The 23,548-nt window shown below is 42.7% G+C and overlaps 1 protein-coding gene and 1 non-coding gene across 4 annotated transcripts in view; both read left to right on the plus strand.

Annotated features, from left to right (window-relative positions):
- Nucleotides 1–23,548, plus strand: part of NPSR1 (neuropeptide S receptor 1) — a 140,856-nt gene that overhangs the window by 109,551 nt on the left and 7,757 nt on the right. For all 3 annotated transcript variants that reach the window (XM_068550036.1, XM_068550037.1, XM_068550035.1), the window contains 2 exons: nucleotides 1,563–1,764; nucleotides 11,843–11,919. In XM_068550036.1, the coding sequence (XP_068406137.1) occupies nucleotides 1,563–1,764; nucleotides 11,843–11,919 (279 nt within the window). The remainder of the gene's footprint in view (nucleotides 1–1,562; nucleotides 1,765–11,842; nucleotides 11,920–23,548) is intronic.
- Nucleotides 9,193–9,299, plus strand: LOC137768980 (U6 spliceosomal RNA). The gene has a single exon (XR_011074898.1). It is a non-coding gene; the product is annotated as a U6 spliceosomal RNA (small nuclear RNA).

A 23,548-nucleotide genomic window follows, 5' to 3' on the forward strand; every position in this document is an offset into this window, starting at 1 on the left:
AGGAGGAGTAGGAACAGCAGATGAGAAAAGCAAGCAGAGGGCTCGGCCCCCTTCCCAGACTCCAGGTTCATGCCTGATGCAGGCCCATCTGAGGAGAGAAGACTTAACTTGAAGTCATCTTAGGAATTTTGAATCTTTATTTTTATCTGGGATTCTACTTATTAATTTTTAAGTTCATTACTACATTGAAGCACTGTTTACCACTTAAGGTGACTGCAGGGGTTTTTTTAACTGCCTAATTATCACTGACACCAAGGGGCTGAGTTTTCAAACAGAGGCAGAAGAGCTCCCACTCCACTGGATCACTGGATCCATGTACGGGGACGACGGAAAGACCTAAAAAGACTGTATTATAATTCCACCCCAAGGTTCCTGCTTGTTCAGTGTGCCAGTAGTATCTGTTTTCTAAATCTTTCTAATAACTCTTTTCAGAGTGACAGTTCAGCAAGAACAGAACCCCAGATATTATTCTCCCAAGTATTTGGGATTCAAGATTCTACTAGAGTCCCTAGTTTCTTCTAGAATTGTTCTCACTTTTTATAGCTCCTTGACCACACCCTACACACCTCTCTACGATACCACCGGACTCTACATTTCCCTCCCCACCCAGAAACATGCACCTGCTTTCCAATTTGAAAGTTGGAAGGTGGAGGGAGGTCTCCTGTCCCTGGATGAAGAAGGGCCACCAGGACCAGTCAGCACAGACAGCAGAGCTACCATGGGGATGAAGACCTTCAACGACAGCTTAACAGAAGGCATCACATCAAAACAACTGTTTTCAAAAAGCACTCTCATGTATACTAATTGTCTCTCTCTAGCCCCATCATGACTTGGTTAGGTGAGCAGAGTGTGTATTTCTTTTTAATCCCACTTAAGAGAAGAACTCAGGCTGAGACTGAGTGATTTGCCCAAGGTCAAAATATCACATCTGAAAGAGCCCAAATCTAGTGTGTAGGGTCATATCTACCAGGCTTCGGGGCTTGGTTTGAATGAACCCTGCTCTCCAGAACCAAGTCCAGTGTTCTTTCTCTGCCTTACAATTCCTCCCTTGTTCCTTCAAATGAAAGAAGGTTACTCAACGTTTGGCAAACAGCTTTCAAACACTGTCACAGTGCTTCACAGTGCTAGGTACGAGAGAAGGATGACAGACAGACCAAAGGTCCCATCCTTGCCTTTGAGGATGGGCAAGGTACAAGAGACAAGCATTCGCACAGCAACCTATCAAATGTATGCGGTACAAACTGAGCTCCGTAATACTTTAGGAATGGATGCATCAGCATCTCAAGTCAAGCAGGTAAATCGGGGAAGAAAAAGAGGAGAAACTGGGGAACACTGACCTTATGCCAGGCAGTGTTCTAGCTTCTGTGTAAGCATACTCTTTTTAATCCCTGCATCAGCCTTAGATGCTGGTCCTATTATCCCCATTTTATGCATGAGGAAACTGAGGCTCTGAGAGTTCCAGAATCCCTCTTCCACCATGATCTTTTTCCACACTAGACACCAAGCGTGCCCCCAAAGGATGTTTCCAGATGCCCAAGCATCCCTTTCTTTTCTCTGAGCAGAAAAGCAGGCCAAGGTCCTCAGCGTGATTGCCTGGAGCCTCTCTTTCCTGTTCTCCATTCCCACCCTTATCATATTTGGGAAAAGAAAACTCTCCAATGGTGAAGTTCAGTGCTGGGCCCTGTGGCCCGACGACTCCTACTGGACCCCATACATGACCATCGTGGCCTTCCTGGTGTACTTCATCCCCCTGACAATCATCAGGTAAGAGGCCAGCAGGCCAGACCCATACAGGGGCTTTCCCGGTTCACCAACTGCTGCTCTCCTCCCTTACAGGTCACTCACTGCTCCTAGTGTCCTTTGGGGAACGGGCTAGGGGACAAGATTTTATCTAAAGCTGCTCCCTGCTAAGCTCAACTCCTCCAAAGTGGGATAAAGAGGAGGGAACTGACATTTTCTGAGTATGTGCTGTGGGGCAGGCATTGTACCAAGTGGTTAACATTGATCTCATCAACCACACTACAGCTCTATGAAATAACTATTATCCCCATCTTATAAGTGATCAAACTCAAACTCAGAGAGGTTAAGTAACTTACCCAACATGACGCAGGATTTAACCCCAGGTTTGTCTGATTCCATACCCTGTTCTTTCTCCTATATCATGCAACCTTTCAAATATATAATCGAAAAGACAAACTTGAAACAAAACTGAGCAAAAAAAATGAAGAACACACAAAAATATGCTAGACAATGTATGCGATGAGGTCAAATAATGGCAGGGAACACTTCTTGGAGGCATCCTTTGAAGGAGGGAAGGCTTCAGATGGGAGAAGGGGATGGTGGAGAGAAAGCAGTTTCCCTGGTAACCAGGGGTCAGAGTGCGTATGGTGACAGGAAAGGACAGGCAGGCAGTGCCAATGGAAAAGAAGTTGGCAATACGCTCTTTCTGGATGGGGTGAGACTCAATTGTGAAGGGCCTTAGGAACCAAGCCATAGTATGTTCCCTTTGTCCTGCAGCCAATGGTGGGCCAAAGACGGTCTTTCAACAGAGAAGACCACAACCACCGGGACAAGGCAGGGTCTCCCTTGGTCAGATGGCAGGATCATCTCTGAAAGAGATGGCTCTGCACGGGTGGATGGGATCAGGAAGTGCAGGGAGACACCTGGCATGTTGAGTATGTACATGGGCCTTGCTCATCCTGCACCTTCTGAGTGTCCCCAAGCCTGCCATCGAGTGTCATGTAATTCGTCCTGGGCAAAGGAAGATCAGCCTTTGGGTTTCAATAGCATAAATAATGCTGTGATAAAAATCTTTGTACTTAAAATTATTCATGAGTCTCTGATTATTTCCTCAGAACTCATTCTAATGAAATTGCTAGATCACAGATGATGCTCATTTTAAGACTTTTGATGCATATGCATAAACTGCCCTATTAAAAAATGTGTATTCCTGCCAACAGTAAACAAGAGCTCTCATTTTTCCTCCCCTGATCCAGAGGAAGGTGGTATCATTTCTTTATTAAGTCTTTGCTGACCACAGAGGTTTAAAAAAGTACCTCATTGTTTCAATGTGCATTTCTTAGATTAAGTGGTTGGGTATTTTTCAAGTGTTTTCTGACATTATAGGAACCTCTTGTTCTTGCTCTTTGTTCGTCTTTAGTCCCTTAAGATACTAAAGCTGGAAAAAAATGTTATCCACCACATAGTCCAGCCCCTAAACTTTTCACGAGTAGACTTAGGACTAAAAGACGCAAAATGACTTGCTCTCCATCAGCATCAGAGGTAGAGCTGGACAGGAGCAGAGTGATTCCCACAGTTAGCCCCTCAGCCTTACTGAGATTAGATATTGTCCAGTCATCTCTGCTCAATCTACAAGTTAACATCTATATTGTATTTCAACTTACTGCTCTCCTCTCCACCAAGCTGAATCTGGGGGGAAACCTGAAGGGAAGATGAAGGTTATTTAGACAATCAATCAAAGGTAAGTAACAGCCACATTAAAAGAAGCCCATGGAAGAGGAAAGAGGCCAGTTGCAGCAGTAAGAAAGTATTTGTAAGGAAGTGACTCAGGCCGTCACAGGCAACTGACATAACGATTTCGGTGGCAGCAAATGTCCCTGCTTCTCTCCTGATTAATCTCCCATCAGCTCCTGAAATCAGTCAAAACCCCTGCTCAGCAGGGCGGATGCAGCCGTGAACCGCAGGCTCACAACGTGCTGTCTGGCCAGATCCCTCATGCGGGGCTTTCACTGTCTGAAATTTCCCCCATTAATTCGAGCTGCCTCTTCTTCTCCTCCAACTTGCCCATGGCCCAACTTGTGCATTTTTGTAGTGTTCTTGGGAAACGCAAAGTCTAATTTAATGATTAAAGGGGATGATTTCAAAATCTCTCAGCCCTTGTCAGACAAAGGCCTCAGTAAATCCTGCTCCTTGCTTCCCGCTGGGGTAGAACCATGAAAATTCAGTGACCTTGCTCTGTCTGTCCTTGAGCTTCCCTGAAGCATTTCCTACCTACTCAGTCATCATCTTCCCTCTTCCTCTTCCGTGGCCAGGCTTCTGCGGGAGAGAAAGCTTCTCTCTGGGGGATGCAGCATAGCAACTCCCCGCTTCTTGAACCAAGACCAGGCCCAGATGGAGTTTTGTGAAGGATCTGTTTGCCAGCTAGTTGAGGGATAAGTTGCTATAATTTCATATCAGAGCTAAAGCTCAACTCTTTTTGTTGTTGTTGTTTTTCTTAATCACACTTTGGTACCCTGAGCGTGATTCTGTTGCTGGTGACTCTTTCAGATAAGGTTAAATTCGTAATTCCAAGATTGAGCAGACAAAAGAAACAACACAAATAAGGTGTTCATGCCCTTTATTAACCATGCCTCATGCTTTATTGTTGTTCATGCGTGACACATTTATATACAGATATATATATACATATATATATGTATATTCTTACCAAATTGATAGGCAAAAATACATATATACTATTGTTTTAATTCGCATTTCTTTCATCACAGATGAGGTTGAACACATTTTATATGTTCGTTATTATTTTTGTTTTTTAAGTAAATTACCTATTCGTATTCTTTTACCCGTTTTTCTCCATTTTATTTTATTTTCTCTATTCTCTCTCTTTAGAGATTTTTTTATATAAAAACTTTTCCTATTTTTATACGATTAGGATATTTCCCTAGTTTGTCCCTAGTTTGCCTTTTCATTTTGAATGTGATTTTATTTTGCTTTCAGTTAATAAGACTGACATAATCAAGGAGAGAAATCATGAATACCTAAATTAGAAAGTCAAATGACTCGATTTAAAAAAAGAATCATAGGAAAGCACTTTGCAAAACTTTATATAAATGCATGTGAAAATATGAATGAAATGTATATGGCTTTTCTGTAATATATAAGCATTTTGTATTTTAATGTATTCACATCTACACACAATTTTCTTTACATTTTTTCATTTCTTTTCTTTCTTAGGAAATTGTCTCAGTGTTGAGAGCATGTTAAAAATATCACCTTAAAATATTTTTTATTTGATTTTGATGTTTAATTTGATTTTTATGTAATATGAATTAGAGATCTAAGTTAAATTTGTTTGGTTTTTTTTTAAATGCTGGGTCATTTGTCCCAATATCACTTACTGAATGATTTATCTTTTCTCTATGGTATGAAATGGTAATTTTATCATATGCATATTTATATTATAAATGCTCTTATTGTTTCGGAGCTTTCTATTCCCTTCACTTTATTCTGTTTTTATTTTCTCTATTCTCTATCTTTAGAGAATTTTTTGTGCAATAACCTTTTTCTTTTTTAATATGTTGCAAAAATTCCCCTAATTTGTCATTTGTTTCTTCACTTTGAATATGGTTTCATTTTGTTTCCAGTTAGTAGTGATTGACATAATTAAGAAAAAGAGAAAACACACAAATAACTAAATTAGTGGTTTTTCTGCCCCTAACACCACATTGTTTTAATTACCATAGCTGTATATACATTTAATATCTGCTAAGACAGATCGCTGGTCCTTTTCAGATTCCGCGGCTATTCCTGGAGAAGCTGCTCACACACTCTCCTTGCACCCACTTCTGCAGCCAGAACAAGCCATCTCTTGTTTCCGTAACACCCCACACTCCTCTCACCCCTGGGCTTTTGTGCACATCACTCCTTATGCCTGAGCACTCCTCCAGACTCACCCTGCCTTGCTTCTGGCAAAATGATTCACATTCTTTCTGTCTCATTTCAAATACCAACCCCACACGGAGCTGCCCCTGCCAATCCTAGGCCACATCCCGCCTCAGCTTGTCCATGTTGCCATTAAGGCTTCGTGGGAGAGTCACTGCCTGCTAGTGTGGCTACATTTCTTGAGTACATGGACTCTTGTCTCTTAATCTCTAGACTCCAAACCCAGCACATAATGGACACTTCATAAATGTTTGATTAAATAAACAATGCAGACCTGACTGATGAACTTCATCAATCAGACAGAAGTATGTCACTCCACCTCTGTCTCTCTCTCTCTCTCTCTCTCACACACAGAGACACACACACCCCTAGTATGGAAATTTCTGGCTATTTAGTGTCTAGATCAGTTTCTGGCATATGGTAGATACTCCATAAATATATGTGAAAGGAAAGAAGGAAGGAAGAAAGGCAGAGAGGGAGGGAAAGAGAGGAAGAAAGGAGTTGTATTGTCAGTGGCAAACTGTCATGAGAGCTGTGTATGGATAAAGATTTAGCTGTTCTTTCATTAATTAAATCAGGCTCCCAAGACTTGAAACCACAGTGACTGACAATAAAGGCAATACACTGTTTTTCTGGGTCAACACAACTCCTGTTATTTCAAAATTTATTTGACACAACTATCTAACTGTTGCTGGGAAAGGTTTTTAGCCCTGGTGTAACTGCTTTACTTTAGCTATGGTTATTTTCTTGCTACCTAATTGATTTCTCATTCTCCTATCATTTTTACTCTGTGAGACAAAGGTAGAGGCTTAAAAGATCCAGAGCCGACAATTGCAAAGGAATAAGTGGAAGAAAGGACGTTTGTCATGGAGCACTTATTTATGTTACACGAAAAGAAAAATCCATCTTATTTTCCTTGGGGAAAGGGGAACAGACTGTGGGAAAGCCCCAGGCTGAGGTCAGTACAGTTCTATGGCCTACAAGGCCATGGTGGGGAAAAGGGCCCAAGATCCTAGCAAACACTGTCCATGACATGAAGTCCAAGGCCAAGGTCAGATGACCCATTGCATCAGTGAAGGAAGTGACATGCTATATATTTTTACCTGAGGGGTGCTAAGAGTTAGGTCTTTTGAAAAAGCCATTATCACTAGCCTGCCAGGTTATGGTGGATGCTTGCATTTGAATTTCCCATATCCATTCCACTCTAAGCCACTCATGGCAACCCCTCCCCTCGGCATGTGAATGGTTTAGGAACGGCCACATCATCCAGTTCTAGCCAATGAAATGTGAGCTGTCTGAAGAGCTTTTAGAAAGATTTCCCCATTCTAAGCAACAAAAGAGTATGAAATGAAAAATAAAAATCTTCCTTCCACTTCTGCCCTGTCCCCCTCCTCAGAAGTAGCACTGTTAAGAATTTCTTATATACCAGTGGTCCCCAACCTTTTTGGCACCAGGCACCAGTTTCGTGGAAGGCAATTTTTCCACGGGCGGGGGTGGGGGGGGATGGGGGGATGGGGAGGGAGGGGCTGGTTTGGGCGGAATTGTGAGCGATGGGGAGTGACAGATTAAGCTTCACTCCCTCACCGGCCGCTCACCTCCTACTGTGCGGCCTGGCTCCTAACAGGCCATGCACTACTACCGGTCCGCGGCCCGGGGGTTGGGGACCCCTGCTATATACCCTTCCAGGACTGTTCAATTCATACACCAGCATATACATATGTATAGAAACAAATTATACACACTGAACAATGTCTGATCTTTGAAAAAACATGTTAATCAATCATTTTACTTTCCTGTTTAGAGCCATTCAGTGGATTTCCATTGTTTCAGGATAAAGTCCAAGACCTCTAACCCTGCACTAAAGGCCATGTGTGATGTGGTTCTTGCCTCACTCTCCATCCTTATCTTAAGGCACACAAGCTACCTTACTCACCATGCTTCAGCCATGCTGGCCTTCTCTAAGTTCTTCAAATGCGCATGGTCCCTCCTGTTTCAGCGACTTTGCACGTGCTGTTCCCTCTGCCTGAATGATCATCCTCTTTTGCATTTAAAAAATCAATTTTATCCTTCAGATCTTAGCTGAAATTTCACCTCCTCTGGGAAGGCTTCCATGACCCCCAGAACAAGCCAAGCCTTCTATTATATACTCTTGTATCTCCCTATATTTTATCTTCATAGCATTAGTATTAGTGAAATTAACTAATAAAGGGGAGAGACACTTTTGGTCAGGGAGCATCCTTAAGCCCCTGCTAGGAGAAGAGTAAAAAGGACCGTGCTAAGTGAAGCATCAGCTCCCCCTACTCCCCCTCCCTATGCTTGGCCTCTAATGAGAACTTCAGAGCACAACTGGACATCATCCTCAGGCCCCAAAATGAGGCAAAGGTGGAGACAGATGGAGCCTGTGGCTCCAAGACTGTGATGGGCATCCTTCAAGTCCCCAGGCCTGTGCTGAGTCCTGCAGCGTTTGTGAAAGGGGCACTTTTGGTTTGAGTGGAATGCTCTCCATGTGTCTTGAGGACAGAGAATTTTTGTTCTGTTTCCTGACACTCCTCATACACAATCCAGAAGCAAGACTCAGGAACTGGCCTCAGGCATCCTCTTAAGTACTTAATGCCACTTGAAAGGTCTTCCTCTGGCTTGGACTCCCGCACTCTCCCACTGCCAGGAGCTGCCTTCATGAAGGTAATGAAGGAAAACGGGTCTGTGTCTGGACTGTCTTCCATAAAATCAAGAAATAAACCAGCCAGTTGCAGGGAAGAGGTATTTTACTCAATCTTAGTGACCCTTAGGTTTTCAGATTTTTAAGAAACTTGAAGAAAAGCTACACCTGCTGAGGGAGTGGAGATAAAGAAAAGACATGGAAGAAGTTGACCCAAAAGAATGGAGGTGCTATTCCTCAGCTCTGTTTCTGAGAATGGGCTATTTCTAGGTCTGCTTGATCTTTAAGATACAACTGCCATAGACAAAAGTCAGCGTGCCTAGTGTTACAGCAGCATGGAAGCCCCAAGGAAGGGGGAGCTAACTGTCACTGAGGAACAGAGGCAGCTCAGAAAGGTTTCACAGCAAAGTGATATATGGAGAATGGGCTAAAAAAAAAATATTTTCAGGAAGAAACGAAAGCAGACACAGAGAAATGGAAGACCTTGGATCTCACATTCACCCAAAGTCAACCACATACTAAGCATGGAATCGGGGTTAGTTTAATTGGTTTCTCCTGTTGCCCACACAGAAAAAATGTGTTGAGAGACAGTGGGCAGGGAGGGAGGCAGGATGATAATGATAGAGATGAAGAAAGCAGAGACAGATTGTGGGAGGCTTTGGATGCCCTGCTTGAGAAACTGGATATCATCTTGTAGGAGAGTGGAGGCACTGGAGGATTTTTAAGCCAGGGAATGCTGCTCTGTCCCAGAGCTCCAGTTCTGATGGCAGGAGGTGTGGGCATTCAAGATGTTAGCAGAGTGGAGGTGTTTAGAAGACTATGGCAAATAATCAGGCAAGAGATTATAAGGGGTGCTTGCTTTGGCAGCATGTATACTAAAATTAGAATGATACAGAGAAGATTAGTATGGCCCCTGCATAAGGATGGCACATTAATTTGTGAAGTAATGCATACTTCTGTGTTTAATGGGTACAGAGTTTCAGTTGTGGAAGATGAGAAAGTTCTGGAGATGGATGATGGTGATAGCTGCATAGCAATGTCAGTGTACTTAATGCCACCGAACTATACACTTAAAAATGGATAAAATGGTAAATTTTATGTTATGTTTATTTTACCACAATAAAAAAATCATTGAAATATCAATATTAAACAAAAACAGATCATAAGGGTCCGAAGTGATAGTGAAGATCAGGAATGGAGAGGAAGGTGCAGGTGATGGAGGCATTTTGAAGGACAGTCCACAGAACTTGTTGATTAATTAGATGAAAGAAATCAGCAAGAAGAAGGAAATCAATGTATTCAGAGTCTTCTCTGACGCATGACTGTTACACCCTGAGAAGTGGCTGGATTTGGGGAATAAACTAAAGAGGCATCTTACTTATTAGTTTTCCTGGCTAACAGTAAAGCTGGTACTGGCTTTCCACCTGCCTGATTGATCCTAAGGAGACGAGGTGGGGGTGACTAAAGCCCAAACCCCTAACCCATAAAATCTTTCTTAATTTTCCATTGTACGTATGGTTGATGGTCAACAAATATTTGAATTATTGATCAGTTAAGCCCTGGGGTTGCAATTGTAGTACACAATTAATGCTTGATGGTGGTTGTAACCTTTCCTTGTATTTCATTTACCTGGGAAAAATTTTCCCTGCTCTAACAGATATTCAACTCAGGGGAAAGAATAGACTCATTAGCAGTTTTCTTTCTCATTCTTTCTTTAATGTAGACAAACAATTTCCAGAAAAGTCCCTGGGCAGGTATATGAGAAGGAGTAAGGATGCTCCAAAAAGGCCCCGAGCTTTCCTGGAACGCTCAGGGCGCTCCTCTGAGCAGGGGAAAATCAATAAGGAGGGTTTTACCACAGCCATTAATTAAGGTATAGTCTAAAGATCATTAAAAGCAATTAGTGCTTTGTCAGCTACTGCAAACTAGAACTCTGATGTTTTTTCAACCAAGTGATTCTCAAGAGGGAAGTTAGTGCAGTTTTAAAATGAAGAAGTGCTTTGTCTCAAAGTTTTTAGTCAAGGTTCTTAATAAATTAGAAGTGTCAAATAACTAATTGAAGAAAGGCATGCATGTTTATATTTATCAAAGGGAACAAAGGATACAAAATTTGCTAATGCTTTTGAGTCATTAACACTTTTTTTCCTTTTAGGTACAGATTATATCATGTAAAAGTAGGTGTGATATTATGTGAAAATTGGGGAAGAAAGAGAGGAAAGAAAATGGCATTTATTGAGCCTCTGCTAATTTTCAAGCCCTGTGCATAGCACTTTAAATGTTGTCACATTTGATCCCTATAAACCTCTTAAGAGGTTTGTATTACTACCTCGATTTGACAGTCTCTACTGAGGCCCAGTGTCTTAGTGGGTTCGGGCTGCTATAACAAAACATCACAGAGTAGGTGACTTCTAAACAACACAACTGTATTTCTCACAGTTCTGGAGGCTGGAAGTCTGAGATCAGGTTGCCAGTACATTCGGGTGAGGGCTGTCCTCCAGGTTGCAGACTTCTCCTTGTAGCCTCACATGGCAGAAGGGTCAAGAAAGTTCTGTGGGGTCTCCTCTTATAAAGGCACTAATCCCATTCATGAGGACTTCACCCTCCTTATGATCTAAGCACCTCCCAAAGGCCTCACCTCCTTATACCATCACATTGGGCATTAGGATTTCAACATGTAAACTGGGGGAGGAGAGGGACACAAACATTCCTCCTATTTCGCTCAGTGTATTAGTTATGTATTGTTGGGTAACATATTATCATGAACCTAGTGACTTAAAACATACACTTATTATCTCACAGTTTCTGTGGGTCAGGAGTCTGGACATGGGTAAACTGGGTCCTCTGCTTGGGCAAGGCAGCCATCAAGGTGTCTGCCAAGGCTGGGGTGTCATCAGAGGCTCAAGTGAGGAAGGATCTTCCTCCAAGCTCCCCTGGGCTCCTGGCAGAATTGATTTCCTGGGGCTGCAGGACTCACAGCAACCTGCTTTTTCAAAGCTAGGAATACAGAGAGACACTAGCAAGACAGGTGCTGCACACTTGTGTAATCACAGACATCCCATCACTTTCACCCCAATGCATCGATTAGACGCAAGTCACAGGTCCAGCCACACTCAAGGGGAGAGGATGACACAGTGATGTGAACACTCGAGGCGGGAATCATGGAGGCACATGAAAGCCTGTCTAAAATCAAGGTCATATAACCAGCAAGTAGTAGAGCTGGTTACAAATCTAAATCTGACCCCAAACCCTGTGTTTGGATTCCAACCTCAGCTATACCTCTGAGCACATGAGTTATCTTGGAGAAATCAGTTAACTTCACGAGGTCCAAGCCTCCTGGCTTAAAAAAAAAGAAGTAGCTGCCATCTACTGTGATTCTACAGAGGTGGGCAGACCGTGGTTGAGAGACCTCTGACTCCACACCTCACACTCAGGGAACTGGGAGCGGTCTTCACAGAATGGACCCATCAGACATTTTAATAGTATCTTTGGTCCTTTCCACAGTGTCATCTATGCCATTGTGATCAGAACTATTTGGGTCAAAAGTAAAGCCCATGAGATGGTGATTTCCAGCTGCTCAGGTAAGTCTCTCATCTGCATTACCCAACTCTTAGCTAATTTTGCTTCTGTACAGGTTTTCCTCTAGCAAATATGAGCTTAGGTTTTCTGGTTATAACAAGCCTGCTCTGTTATATCAGGGCCCAGCTGGCAGCTCAGACCCCCAAAGGCTGTCCCGGGCAGGCTCTGCTTTCTCCACGTGGCTTCCCTAAAAAGTGAGGAAGGAGGACTTTGGGCCTGGCCAAGTTGTGCCAGCAGAGTCCTTCGAAGCAGCCTTTGAGCCAGGACCTGAGGGTCACCCTAGTCTGGCAGGTCTGGGAGAGAGGGCCCCTGGAGGACTCTGGGATGAAGAGAGGACAGTGCAGGGAGGAAGCCGCACATTCAGCAAAACATGAGGACAAACATTTCTGCTTGGCTTACATTCACAAGAAAACTGCCATCTATCCACAGAACAGTCCTGGACCCTAGGACAGTCAAGGCATGGTTCATGCCTTCCCCACTGTCCCAGCACACCACCGCACAGCAGAATGAGCCTGAGGCTGCCAGCTACAACCCTTCCCCAAATCCCGCTTCAGCAAACCTTAATGCCGAGCACCACCTACACAATAGGTGCTGAGACTTGGAACCCTACCCTGCTTCCCAGGCAGACATTGCTGGGCCTCTGAGGACAACCTGGAGAGAACACAGCAAACCAACGTGCCAGAAAGAAAAGAGAAAGTGTTCCTGGGTGTCTAGTTACTTTAATGCGACTAGTTCTGAAGGAGGGGACCAGCTCTGCTCCCATGAAGCTTCCACACCTCCTCCCATTCCATGTACACACACATTGAAACACCCAGTCTCACATACGCACACACACACACTCACACGGCCATATGCACACACATATACATACTCACCCACACAGGCTCACACAAGGGCAGCAAGGTATAACACCGATCCCTGGAGTAAGAAGAGCTCGTTTCTGTTCCAGATGTGCCACTAAGAGCTGTGCCACCTTGCAAAGTCATTTAACCTCTCTGGACTCCAAGGGGTTAAAATGAGGGGACAGATTAGATTCCCTCTAAGTCTTCCTCTTTTCAGACTTTCAGCTGTTACCTTTACTGGACCAAGATAGAGCTTGTTTTCCTCCACATCGAAGCTACTTCTTTTAGTGTAACTGAGAGAAAGTTAAGAGGATTCATTATTGGGCACTAATAATCTGTATCCCTTTCCCTAGGAGAATTAGTAGAGATGTATAAGTCTTGGTGTCTTCATCTGAATTCAGTTCAATTCTGCTGTGTTCCAACACGTGCCAGGAGTGGTCCAAAGGACCAAGAATGCTAAGGAGTAAATAGCATGGATCTTGACTATAGGAAGCCTAGTCTCGTGCACTGGGTCCCAGCCCTAGCTGCACAAGAGTGTTTCCCAGGGAGCTTTTCAAATGCACCAGTACCCAGAAACTGCTGCCTAAGAGATTCTGATTTACTTCATCTGGAGTGGGGTCTGGGCATCATTACTTTGGAAAAGCTCTTCGGATGATCTTAATGTGGACCCATGTTTGACAGCCTCTGGTCTAGTAGGAGACACTGTCACAGGCAGCTGACTTCCACTCTGAGTGACAAGTATAACCCAGAGGTGTTCACAGGCTGCCGGGAAATTTTCCACCCATGAAGAATCTATCATTTGCTTGTGGCTCAACACAGATCCTTGTGCCTCCCTCATGGTGGTCTAGTCTTTGCACTCTGGTTCTTCTAGAAGAACAAGAGTAATCAGAGGGGATACATTCATTTTATTCTTTGTGGTGGCTGGCGATGGTCAAAGATCAGAATATTTGTCTGAAAAAAAAAGATGGATGAAGGCATCCTTCCTATATCAGATATCAAAGAAATACACCAAATAGTTGTTGAACAATCATAGAATTACATGAAAGGGGGAACAGAACAGGACAGAAACTCTAAAGGAAACCTAAGGTATTAAGGGTATGATGAAGTAGTTCAGACTGATAGGAAAATAGAGATTGTTTGAAAATTAGTGTTGTTGAGAAAACTAACCAACTATTTGGAAATAGATGGATAGGTAAATAAGTAAAAAAATAAATACACATGATTGCTACCTTATATGCTATAAGGAAATAAACTACTGATTAAGGGAAAGAAAAGAAAATATACGAATTATTGTTTATAATCAGGAAAAATTGAAAAAGGTATGAACATCCTACAATGAGGGATTAAGTACATTAATTATACAGCCATACAATGAAATACTACAGCTCTAAAAATTATTGTATAGTATACTTATTGCCTTAGAAAGATGGTTACGATGTATTAGATTAAGAAGGAGAAAGCTGTATGGTGTTGCCTTTATAAATGTGTGAATATATAATATACAATAGAATATATAAGTGCATGTACAGATAGATGATAGCTGGATGCATAGATAGACAGAAAATGTCAGGGAGGACAAATACTAAATGTTATAGTGATTATCTCTGAGTGGTAGAATCTTAGTTGATTTTTATTTTCTTCTTTTTTTTTTTTTGTGCTTGGACACTGAGAGGTCTAACGCTGAGACTGTATACATATATTCATTTCGTAAAAATTATCTTCTATCTTTTACAAATGGAAATCATATTAATTTTTAAATTATACATATCTGTATAGATATATAGATATATCATTGCATTGCCTTGGGAGCTTTTCAAGTGAGTTGTCACTTAACAGAGTGCATGACCCTAGTGTGATGGTGAACAGATCAAGTGTAGTGGGACCAGAGGGCTTTGGAAGGTCCAGAGCTTTGGGTTGGAAGGATGCATAGGGAAAAGGAGGATGTTTTAGTATGCTCAGGCGCCACAGCAATATACCACAGTGAGTGGCTTAAACAACAAATTTATTTTATCACAGTTCTAGAGACTCGAAACCCAAGATCAAGGTACCAGTCAGTTCTGTTCCTGGTAAGAGCTCTCTTCTTGGATTGCAGATGTCCGCTGCTGCCTTCTTGCTATCTCCTCACATGGCAGAGAGGAGAGAGACAGAGAAATCTTTCTAATGTCTCTTCTTATAAGGGCACTAATCCCATCATAGGGTTCCTGCTCTCGTGATCTCATCTAACTCTATCTCCCAAAGGCCCCATCTCCAAATACCATCACATTGGGGGTTAGGGCTTCAACCTATGAATTTTGTGGGGACACAAACATTCAGTCCATAACAGGAGAAGAGTCAGGAAAAAAAAAAAGAGATGGTGGAAATAAACAAAGACCAACCAAATGAGAATAGACAAAGGCTATTTTTTCAAAGCTTGCTATAGCAAGGGACTCAGCCACCATCACTTGTCTCTTGGCAGAAATACAAAAGCAGGCAGTGGAGTGAGAAAGCCTCCAGTACGTCCTGATTGGTGGCTATTGGCATGTGGCAGCTGTAAGTGTGCTGACTAGAAGCATGGCATCCTGTGTGATGGGTTACGGGTGTATATTTGGCTTTCTCAGGATGGCTTTAAGTAAAAAATAGGGGCGAATATTAAAGAAGCTGCCAGTCATTTATCAAGTCTTGGCTATTTGGGGTAGACTGTTACAGGTATTCTTATTTGGCTTATGGACTGCAAGATAGAGACAGTGGTCTGACTTCCTCCAAGTCTGAGTTGCACATAGCAGGTTGGCTTCCTGGTCTGGTTACTGTAGATAATGGGTTGGTTTCCTGGGCTGGTTGCTGCAGAGTGTGAGTCAGAGTTCCATCTTAAATATGATCTGGCCACCATCCATTTGTTTGTTCCGTCTGTCAACACAGACTGACAAGACAGAGGGACAGACAGAGCACTTACTGTCAGCCACTTCTGGGTCCTTTCCATACTTTACCTCCCTGAATCCTTACAGAACCCTGAAAGGTGATATTATCATCTATCTTTTGCACATGGAAGACAGGCTCAAGGGTAAAGCAATTTGCTTGTTTTCATAGGTAGCGCATGACACAGCAGGATTCAAATGCACATATGACTGGCTAGAAAGCCTATGTTTTCTCCTCTACATCAAGCTCCCTCTCAGAAAGAAGGACATGACAGAAAGGAAGGTGGTGAATGACTGAAAAAAGAGCTCAAACTAAAAAAAACCGAACAAACCATTTTTTTAATTAAAAAACCCAAACAGGATTGTTGGCATGGCTGGCTTTCACCAGCCTCCCTGCTGTGCTTGGCCTTCAGAGCACTATCCCAGAGTCATCTCCCGAAGTGTTTTGTTTTGATATATTTAAAAATCTAAAAGGTGACCTAATTTTGTTTAAGTAGGCTGAGGTCTTCCTGTACTTTCAGATTTAAATCAGATTGCTTTAAACCCTTGTCCTGTGGTTTCTGCCAGTTCCAGGAGACTGCTGTGTCCTCTCTCCCTGTCCCTCTGGGTTCTTACCCCACTGTCTCACCTCCAACAGCTCTTCTGTCCCCTCTGCTCCTGGTCCAATGAACCATGGAATTCACCTTATTTTCCTTAGGTTTGAGGTGATGAAAAGTTTCCACATTCTGTCAGCTACCCCACCACCCGGGGTATCTCCCACCCCTTTTTTCTCAGCAGGCCGTTCACCACTGTGGTTGGGCCCCTGTCTCTCTCCAGAGTGCCCCATATCTCCCTGCTACTCGATTTTCCAGTCCCTGCACTCTTGGGTTTCCCCCATCCTCTAGTCCCTGAGATATTACAAAGCCACATAGAGATCCATTTTCTCACTGATACACAGTATGCCATTACTCCTCCCCAAAGGTGGAAATGGCTACAGTCAGTTTTTATTCTTTAATACAAGTTTATATGTCCATCACACCTATTTTTTAGTGGTCTATATCTTTATATCAGCATCACTGACCCCTTTCTGGAATGAGGAGCCGGCAGATGGTGGTTTCAAAAGCCTGTATACTCTCTATATCTTATTCATAAGCAGAACTCACTTGGTTTTCTGTCATTACAGCCAAGTAGCTCTGGAGTTGTCTGGTAAGTAGGATCTCCAGTGGTGTTAGTACCCCAGGATTACTGCTCCTCAACGAGGGGACATAAGCAATGATTAGTGTGAACAGAAGCTCACTTTGTAAACATGGGCTGCAAAATTCAAGTTTAAGAATCACTCTTCTTTCTGGCAAGTATGCCTATTTCTCCCCCTCAAAGGCTGACAGAAAGTAAAGGAAAGAACTATTTAATAAATGATCTACAGACTTTCCCAAAAACAAGTGCGCGGAAGGCGAGAGGTAGAGAATATGAGGTTTCCAATCCCATAGGTTATCTTTCATAAATAAGCTTGCTCTTGATGCCCAGGGGTGTTTACTCCTATAAAACAGAACATTTATCACATGGGGGCAGGAGATGGGGGAGGTGCACCCATGAAATAGATGAAGTATAACATATCTGATATAACTGAGTCTGTCCATTATGACTTGGAAGATGTGATGTGATCCATGCTATATCCAAAGTACATGTTTCCAATTAAATGGGGAAGAACAAGGTGAAGAAAAATCTTCAGATTAGGAACTGGGTTAGAGTCCTGTTCACCTCTAACTAAATGAACTTGAAATAAGCCCATTAAGTACCTTTCTTCATCAGTACATGAGAGTAAAATGGCTTCTCTGCAAACAACACCTTCAGCAAAAGACATAAAGAACTTTATGAAAAATATACATAGGGCTTCCCTGGTGGCGCAGTGGTTGAGAATCTGCCTGCCAATGCAGGGGACACGGGTTCGAGCCCTGGTCTGGGAGGATCCCACATGCCGCGGAGCAATTAGGCCCGTGAGCCACAACTACTGAGCCTGCGCTTCTGGAGCCTGTGCTCCGCAACAAGAGAGGCCGCGACAGTGAGAGGCCCGCGCACCGCGATGAAGAGCGGCCCCCACTTGCCGCAACTAGAGAAAGCCCTCGCACAGAAACAAAGACCCAACACAGCCATAAATAAATAAATAAATAAACCCAAAGTTTAAAAAAAAAAAATATATATACATATATAAATAAATGACACTTATAGCATGTTCGTGGATAGTAAGATTCAGTACCATAAAGATGTCAATTCTCCTCAAATGATCTACAGATTAACGCAGTTCCAATCAAAATTGAAACGGGACATTTTATTGAGCTTGACAAGCCAATTTAAAAACATACATGGAAATTTCAAGAGCCAAGAAAAAGCCATGAAGACAGTTCTGGAGAAGTAGAACAAGGTAGTAGAGGTTTACTGTACCAAATATTGATTTATCATAAAGTTAGAATGATTAGTAGAGTGTGGTATTGACACAATTCAATAGAAAAATGGAAAATAAAACAGCCCCCAAATAGTACTACACATATATGAGAACTTGATACATGTCAGAAGATCATAGGGAAAGAAATGAAATTGGAACTTCACCTCAATTCTTAGGCAAAATTACATTCCAGGAAATTATAGACTTAAATGTGAAATGTAAGACTTTGAAAAATTTTTAAAGAAAATGTAGGGTGTTATTTTTATGACATTAGAATAAAGGAATTCTTAAACGAGATACAAGATACAAGGTACATTAAACCAAAAAACTCATGGATAAATTTGACTCTATTTATATTTAAAAGTCAAGCCAAAAAGTGGGAGAATCTATTTGCAACATGTAATCTGGGAAAATGTATGAAGAACTCCTAAAAATCAATCAAATATATTTTTTAAAAAGATAAATAGAAGAAAAATGAGCAAGGCACAAACAGACATTTCACAGGAGGGAAAAGAGAAATAGCCAAAAATAAGATTCTCAACCTCATTGATAAATCAGGAAAGTGCCCATTTAAACTTCAATTAGATACAATTTTCCACTCACAGGACTGGTAAAAATTTTGAAGTCTGTTATTTCTAAGTATTGACAAAGATAAAAACCTCATGGTTCATCTGGCAATATCATTCCTAAAAAACTTAGTAGACTTCTGATTTATTTGCTTCCAGTCAGTTTCACATGCCAGCAATCATATTCAAAAAGTCTTTCTGAAAATAATTCTCAGGCCTGACTTGTTTCTTTGCTTCCTCATCCAATCCCTTTCCCCTAACTGAATAGAAGCTAGCTTGAGGCCACCTGAAACCATAGGTGGGAGGCCACATTCTTAGTCTGATCTTCCCCTCATTGCTGGTTTAAACTCCTCACTGTAATAACTAAATTTGGGTTCAGGCTTCATCGGCACAAGACCTGCACACTCAGAAGGTATACACATTCGCATTTTCATTTTGTACCCGGCCACGCAAAGTATATAGCTGGTGCTACGAGGGGCTAGGAGCAATTGACCCTTGCAACTCTACAAGATCCCAAATTTTAGGACATTCTTTTAAATTCCTTTCATTTTTGTTCATAAACCAACCAACTCTTGTCTGAGTTCATCTCTTTTTTCTAATACTTTGCTAAACACAGCTGGTGGCAATCAACACACACTATTAACATTCTGTTTATCAACTGTGGTAGTTAATTTTCTGTGTCAACTTGATTGCCCTAGACAGATAGCTGGCAAAACATTATTTCTAGGTGTGTCTGGAGTGCATTCCTGGAAGCATTTGAATCTGTAGACTAAGTAAAGAAGATCGTCCTTACCAATGCCAGTGAGAATCATCCAGTCCACTGAAGGCTTGAATAGAATAAAGAGGCAAAGGAAGTGTAAATTTGCTCGAGCTGGGACATCCATCTTGTCGTGCTCTTGCGCATCAGCATTTCTGGTTCTTGGGACTTCAGACTAGGATTTAGAGATTTATACCATTGGTTGCCTGTTTCTCCAGCATTTGGACTTAGACTTATACCATCACCTCCCCTGGTATTTCTCCCATGAAAATGCCTTTGGATTTGGGCTGAATTATACCACCAGCTTTCCTGGTTCTCCAGCTTGCAGACAGCAGATTATGGGACTTCTCAGCCTCCATAACTGCATGAGTCAATTTCTTTTACAAATTTCCACATATATATATCCTATTGGTTCTGTTTCTCTGGAGAGTCCTAACTCCACACCACCCTTGTACCCTCCCCGGGGGTCCAGTCTCAGTAGGCACACAATCTGCCTTCCCAAGCATCATATATAACGGTTCTATCCAATGCATCTCTAGTGTCCCAGCTTTCCCTATCAGTTTCCTTATTACCTGTTGCCTGCTCACTAGGCCAATGCCACATGTTTTAGGTTTGTGTTATGACAGCGCTGCATATGAAGCACCAACTTCTGCTTTAGTTAAGGAAACTCTAGAAGCTATACCAGAGAAACCCCCAAATACAGCAGCCTTAAAATAGAAGTTTGTTTCTTGTTCAATTAAAGTCCAATTAACAGTAAAGGTCAAAGGGATGGATACACAGTCATTCAGAAACTCAAGCAGATGGAGATTCTGCCACTCTTAACAGACGGCTGCTAAGGTATTGCTTAGCATCAGCATCCAGCAGTCTGGGGAGGGGGGAAGAGAGAGTGAAGGATTACTCATGGGGTTTATCTGAGCCAGGCCTGGGAATGGTACATATGGATTCTTCCCATGTTCCTAGACACAGAACTTAGTCACATGACTACCCCCTGCTGAAAGGGAGACTGGGAAATGTAGTCTCTCTGTGTGCCCTGGGGGCAAAGAAAGGATTTGGTGGATAGCTAACCTGTCTCTGCCACAATTATTTTAGGTCTGTCAGGGTTCCTGGTTCTGCCTGAGCTGAGGAGCTGAGGAACAGAAAAGGCTGTGAGTTAGGTAAGTTAGGTCATACCTCCTCATATCTAGCTATGACCTCCTATAAAAAACAAAAGGAAGTCGCCAAAGTCCTGCAGCTAAGCAGATGAGACATAACATGCTAAAAATAGTTAACATTCAGGTTATATTCGTAGATAAAGAGGTCATCAATGATCAGAAATTGAAAGTGAATTTTAAGTTTAAAAATTTTAGAAATCAGGCAATCAGGCATAACTGTTAAAATGTTTAATTTTTTAAATAAACCTGAAGTACATAAAGTTCCCAACATATGAAAAAAAATATTTAAAAATATTAACCAGGTAGTCTTCCTTGTTAACAAACAAATCACCTGGACTCATTGTAGGTCCACTGATGGCCCCTCCACCCACCAGGAATAAATTCTGCTTCACTTAAAATCTCTAGATACCAACTGCTCCCCCTTCATGGGCTCAGTGCACAAGAAAAATAGGTTCCCAGTGACTCTGCAAGGGGCATGAAGCATGGGGAAGGTAAGGAGCAGGAACTGGCCACTTGGAGACTAAACCTCCAGCATGGGCCGCCACTAGGGTTGCATCCTTGAACTAGGACAGCCTAAGGCAGCATGCTGCTTCCAGTCCTGAATCTAATCGACCCACCGCCTCTAGGCTGCCCCCTATTAATGCACAGTGACAGCTGAATTTCACTGCTTTTCTGGCCTCAGCTCAGCCCCAAGGTCTGAGTAGAAATAATCCTTTTATCTCCCAATAAAGGAGAATACTGGGATTTTGTAGCTCAGCTCACTTTGAAGAGCCATTTTTAGGAGCTGGAGGCTTTGCATTTCCTAGAGTGGTTAGATTAAATATGCTTTTCACTGATTTCATTGGGAGATCGAAGGGCAGGAGTTGATTATATTGTCACCCATTTGCTCTGTGGAAAGTACTGCAAGTTTCCATTTTAAGCAGATTTCAGAGCACAAATGTCATTCTCGAGAAGTTTTCTGAAAAACCAACTAAGTCTTCAGAGCCATACTGTTTAGGAGCCAGCTGTTAGTCCAGCAAATGGAGATACTTTGAAAAGATACAATTTTTTTAAAATAAATTTATTAATTTTATTTATTTATTTATTTTTGGCTGCATTGGGTCTTTGTTGCTGCACGTGGGCTTTCTCTACTTGCGGCGAGCAGGGGCTACTCTTCATTGCGGTGCGTGGGCTTCTTATTGCGGTGGCTTCTCTTGTTGCAGAGCATGGGCTTTAGGCGCACGGGCTTCAGTAGTTGTGGCTCTCAGGCTCTAGAGCGCAGGATCAGCAGTTGTAGTGCACGGGCTTAGTTGCTCTGCGGCATGTGGGATCTTCCCAGACCAGGGCTTGAACCTGTGTCTCCTGCATTGGCAGGCGGATTCTTAACCAATGCGCCACCAGGGAAACCCAAAAAGATACAATTTGATCTGCTGTCTTTTACTTGCCTCCCATGGCTATAATCCCACCCTGATAATTATTTGATGTATACAATTCCTATATACAGATAACATTGTATAATAGCCTATCTAAATGTATATGGTAATACCGTCTGTTCACTTCCATAAAGGCAGCTCATACCTCCTGAAATACCGTTAAAACCCATCATCTCAACTAATAAGGGAATTGACATTCTCAGTGTGGGGCTTGGCATCTTGAATACATTATTTTATTTTAATTATCAAAATAACTCTGTGAGTTTGGTGTTTTATGCTTCATTTTTGGAAGTGGGAAACTGAGGCTAGAAACAGTAGGCAATTTGCATAAGGTGACACCGCTAGTAAGTTGTGGAGCTGGAGGGTGTATTCAGGTTTGACCCTAAAGTCTGTATCCTTCCCAAGATATCACCTTGAAAATCAAGGCTTTTCAGCCTTGGCACTATCAGTGTTTTGAACTAGATAATTCTTTTTTGCGAGGGGCTGTTCTGTGTACTGAAGGATGTTTAGCAGCATCCTGGCCTCTGCCCACTAGATGCCAGTAGCACCCACACCCAAACATTTGTGACAATCAAAAATGTGTCCATGGGGCTTCCCTGGTGGCGCAGTGGTTGAGAATCTGCCTGCCAATGCAGGGGACACGGGTTCGAGCCCTGGTCTGGGAAGATCCCACATGCCACGGAGCAACTAGGCCCGTGAGCCACAACTACTGAGCCTGCGCGTCTGGAGTCTGTGCTCCGCAACAAGAGAGGCCGTGATAGTGAGAGGCCCGCGCACCGCGATGAAGAGTGGCCCCCGCTTGCCGCAACTGGAGAAAGCCCTCGCACGGAAACGAAGACCCAACACAGCCATAAATTAATTAATTAATTAATTAATTAAAAAAAAAATGTGTCCAGACATTTCCAAATATAACCCAGGGGGTAATATTGCCCTCACTTGAGAACCACGGCTGTAAATGCTTCTGAAGCATTTGCTTCCTTACACCACTGAAGTTTTGTGGTGCTGTGAAATGCACAGAATGATTTGAAGGCCCTAATAGTGCCTAAGAGTGGCCTTCCAGGGGAGACATTAAGAAATAAAAATCAATTCTAATTAGCATTTCAGTTCATTGCACATAAAAAGCCCCTTATTCCTATGATTCCTGTTAACCGTTTGTCCTCTCCAGTGAGTAAGTGTTCCCGCTGTGAAAACACTCAGAAGCTTCGATGGCTTGCAGCTGCCTCAGAAATTCAGCCCAAACTCCTCAGGGAGACATTTAAGGTCTTCCCACTTTGGCCTCAGTTCTTCTCCCCACTCTCAAATCCAGCGTCCTTTCAGGCTCCAGCCAAGCTAGATGACTCACCGAGGTCCAAACGCTTCCTACATTTTCTTGTTTCCGTGTCTTGGCTGAGGACGTTCCCTCTGCTTCACACGTCTTTCCCAATCCCACGCCCCTATCCCCAGCTCTGCCTTGGGAATCTCTGCCTCTGCCACACGGCCTCCTCTGCCTAACGGTAGGGGGATGGCTTCCTTCTTCGTTCATAGTCGGTTTTTGGTTTTCCTCATTCTCATCTCACCCAGCCGTGTGCGGAGTGTGTGATCTTTCCTGCTGGA

Source organism: Eschrichtius robustus, chromosome 8 (assembly GCF_028021215.1).
Source record: "Eschrichtius robustus isolate mEscRob2 chromosome 8, mEscRob2.pri, whole genome shotgun sequence".
NCBI classification, from domain to species: domain Eukaryota; kingdom Metazoa; phylum Chordata; class Mammalia; order Artiodactyla; family Eschrichtiidae; genus Eschrichtius; species Eschrichtius robustus.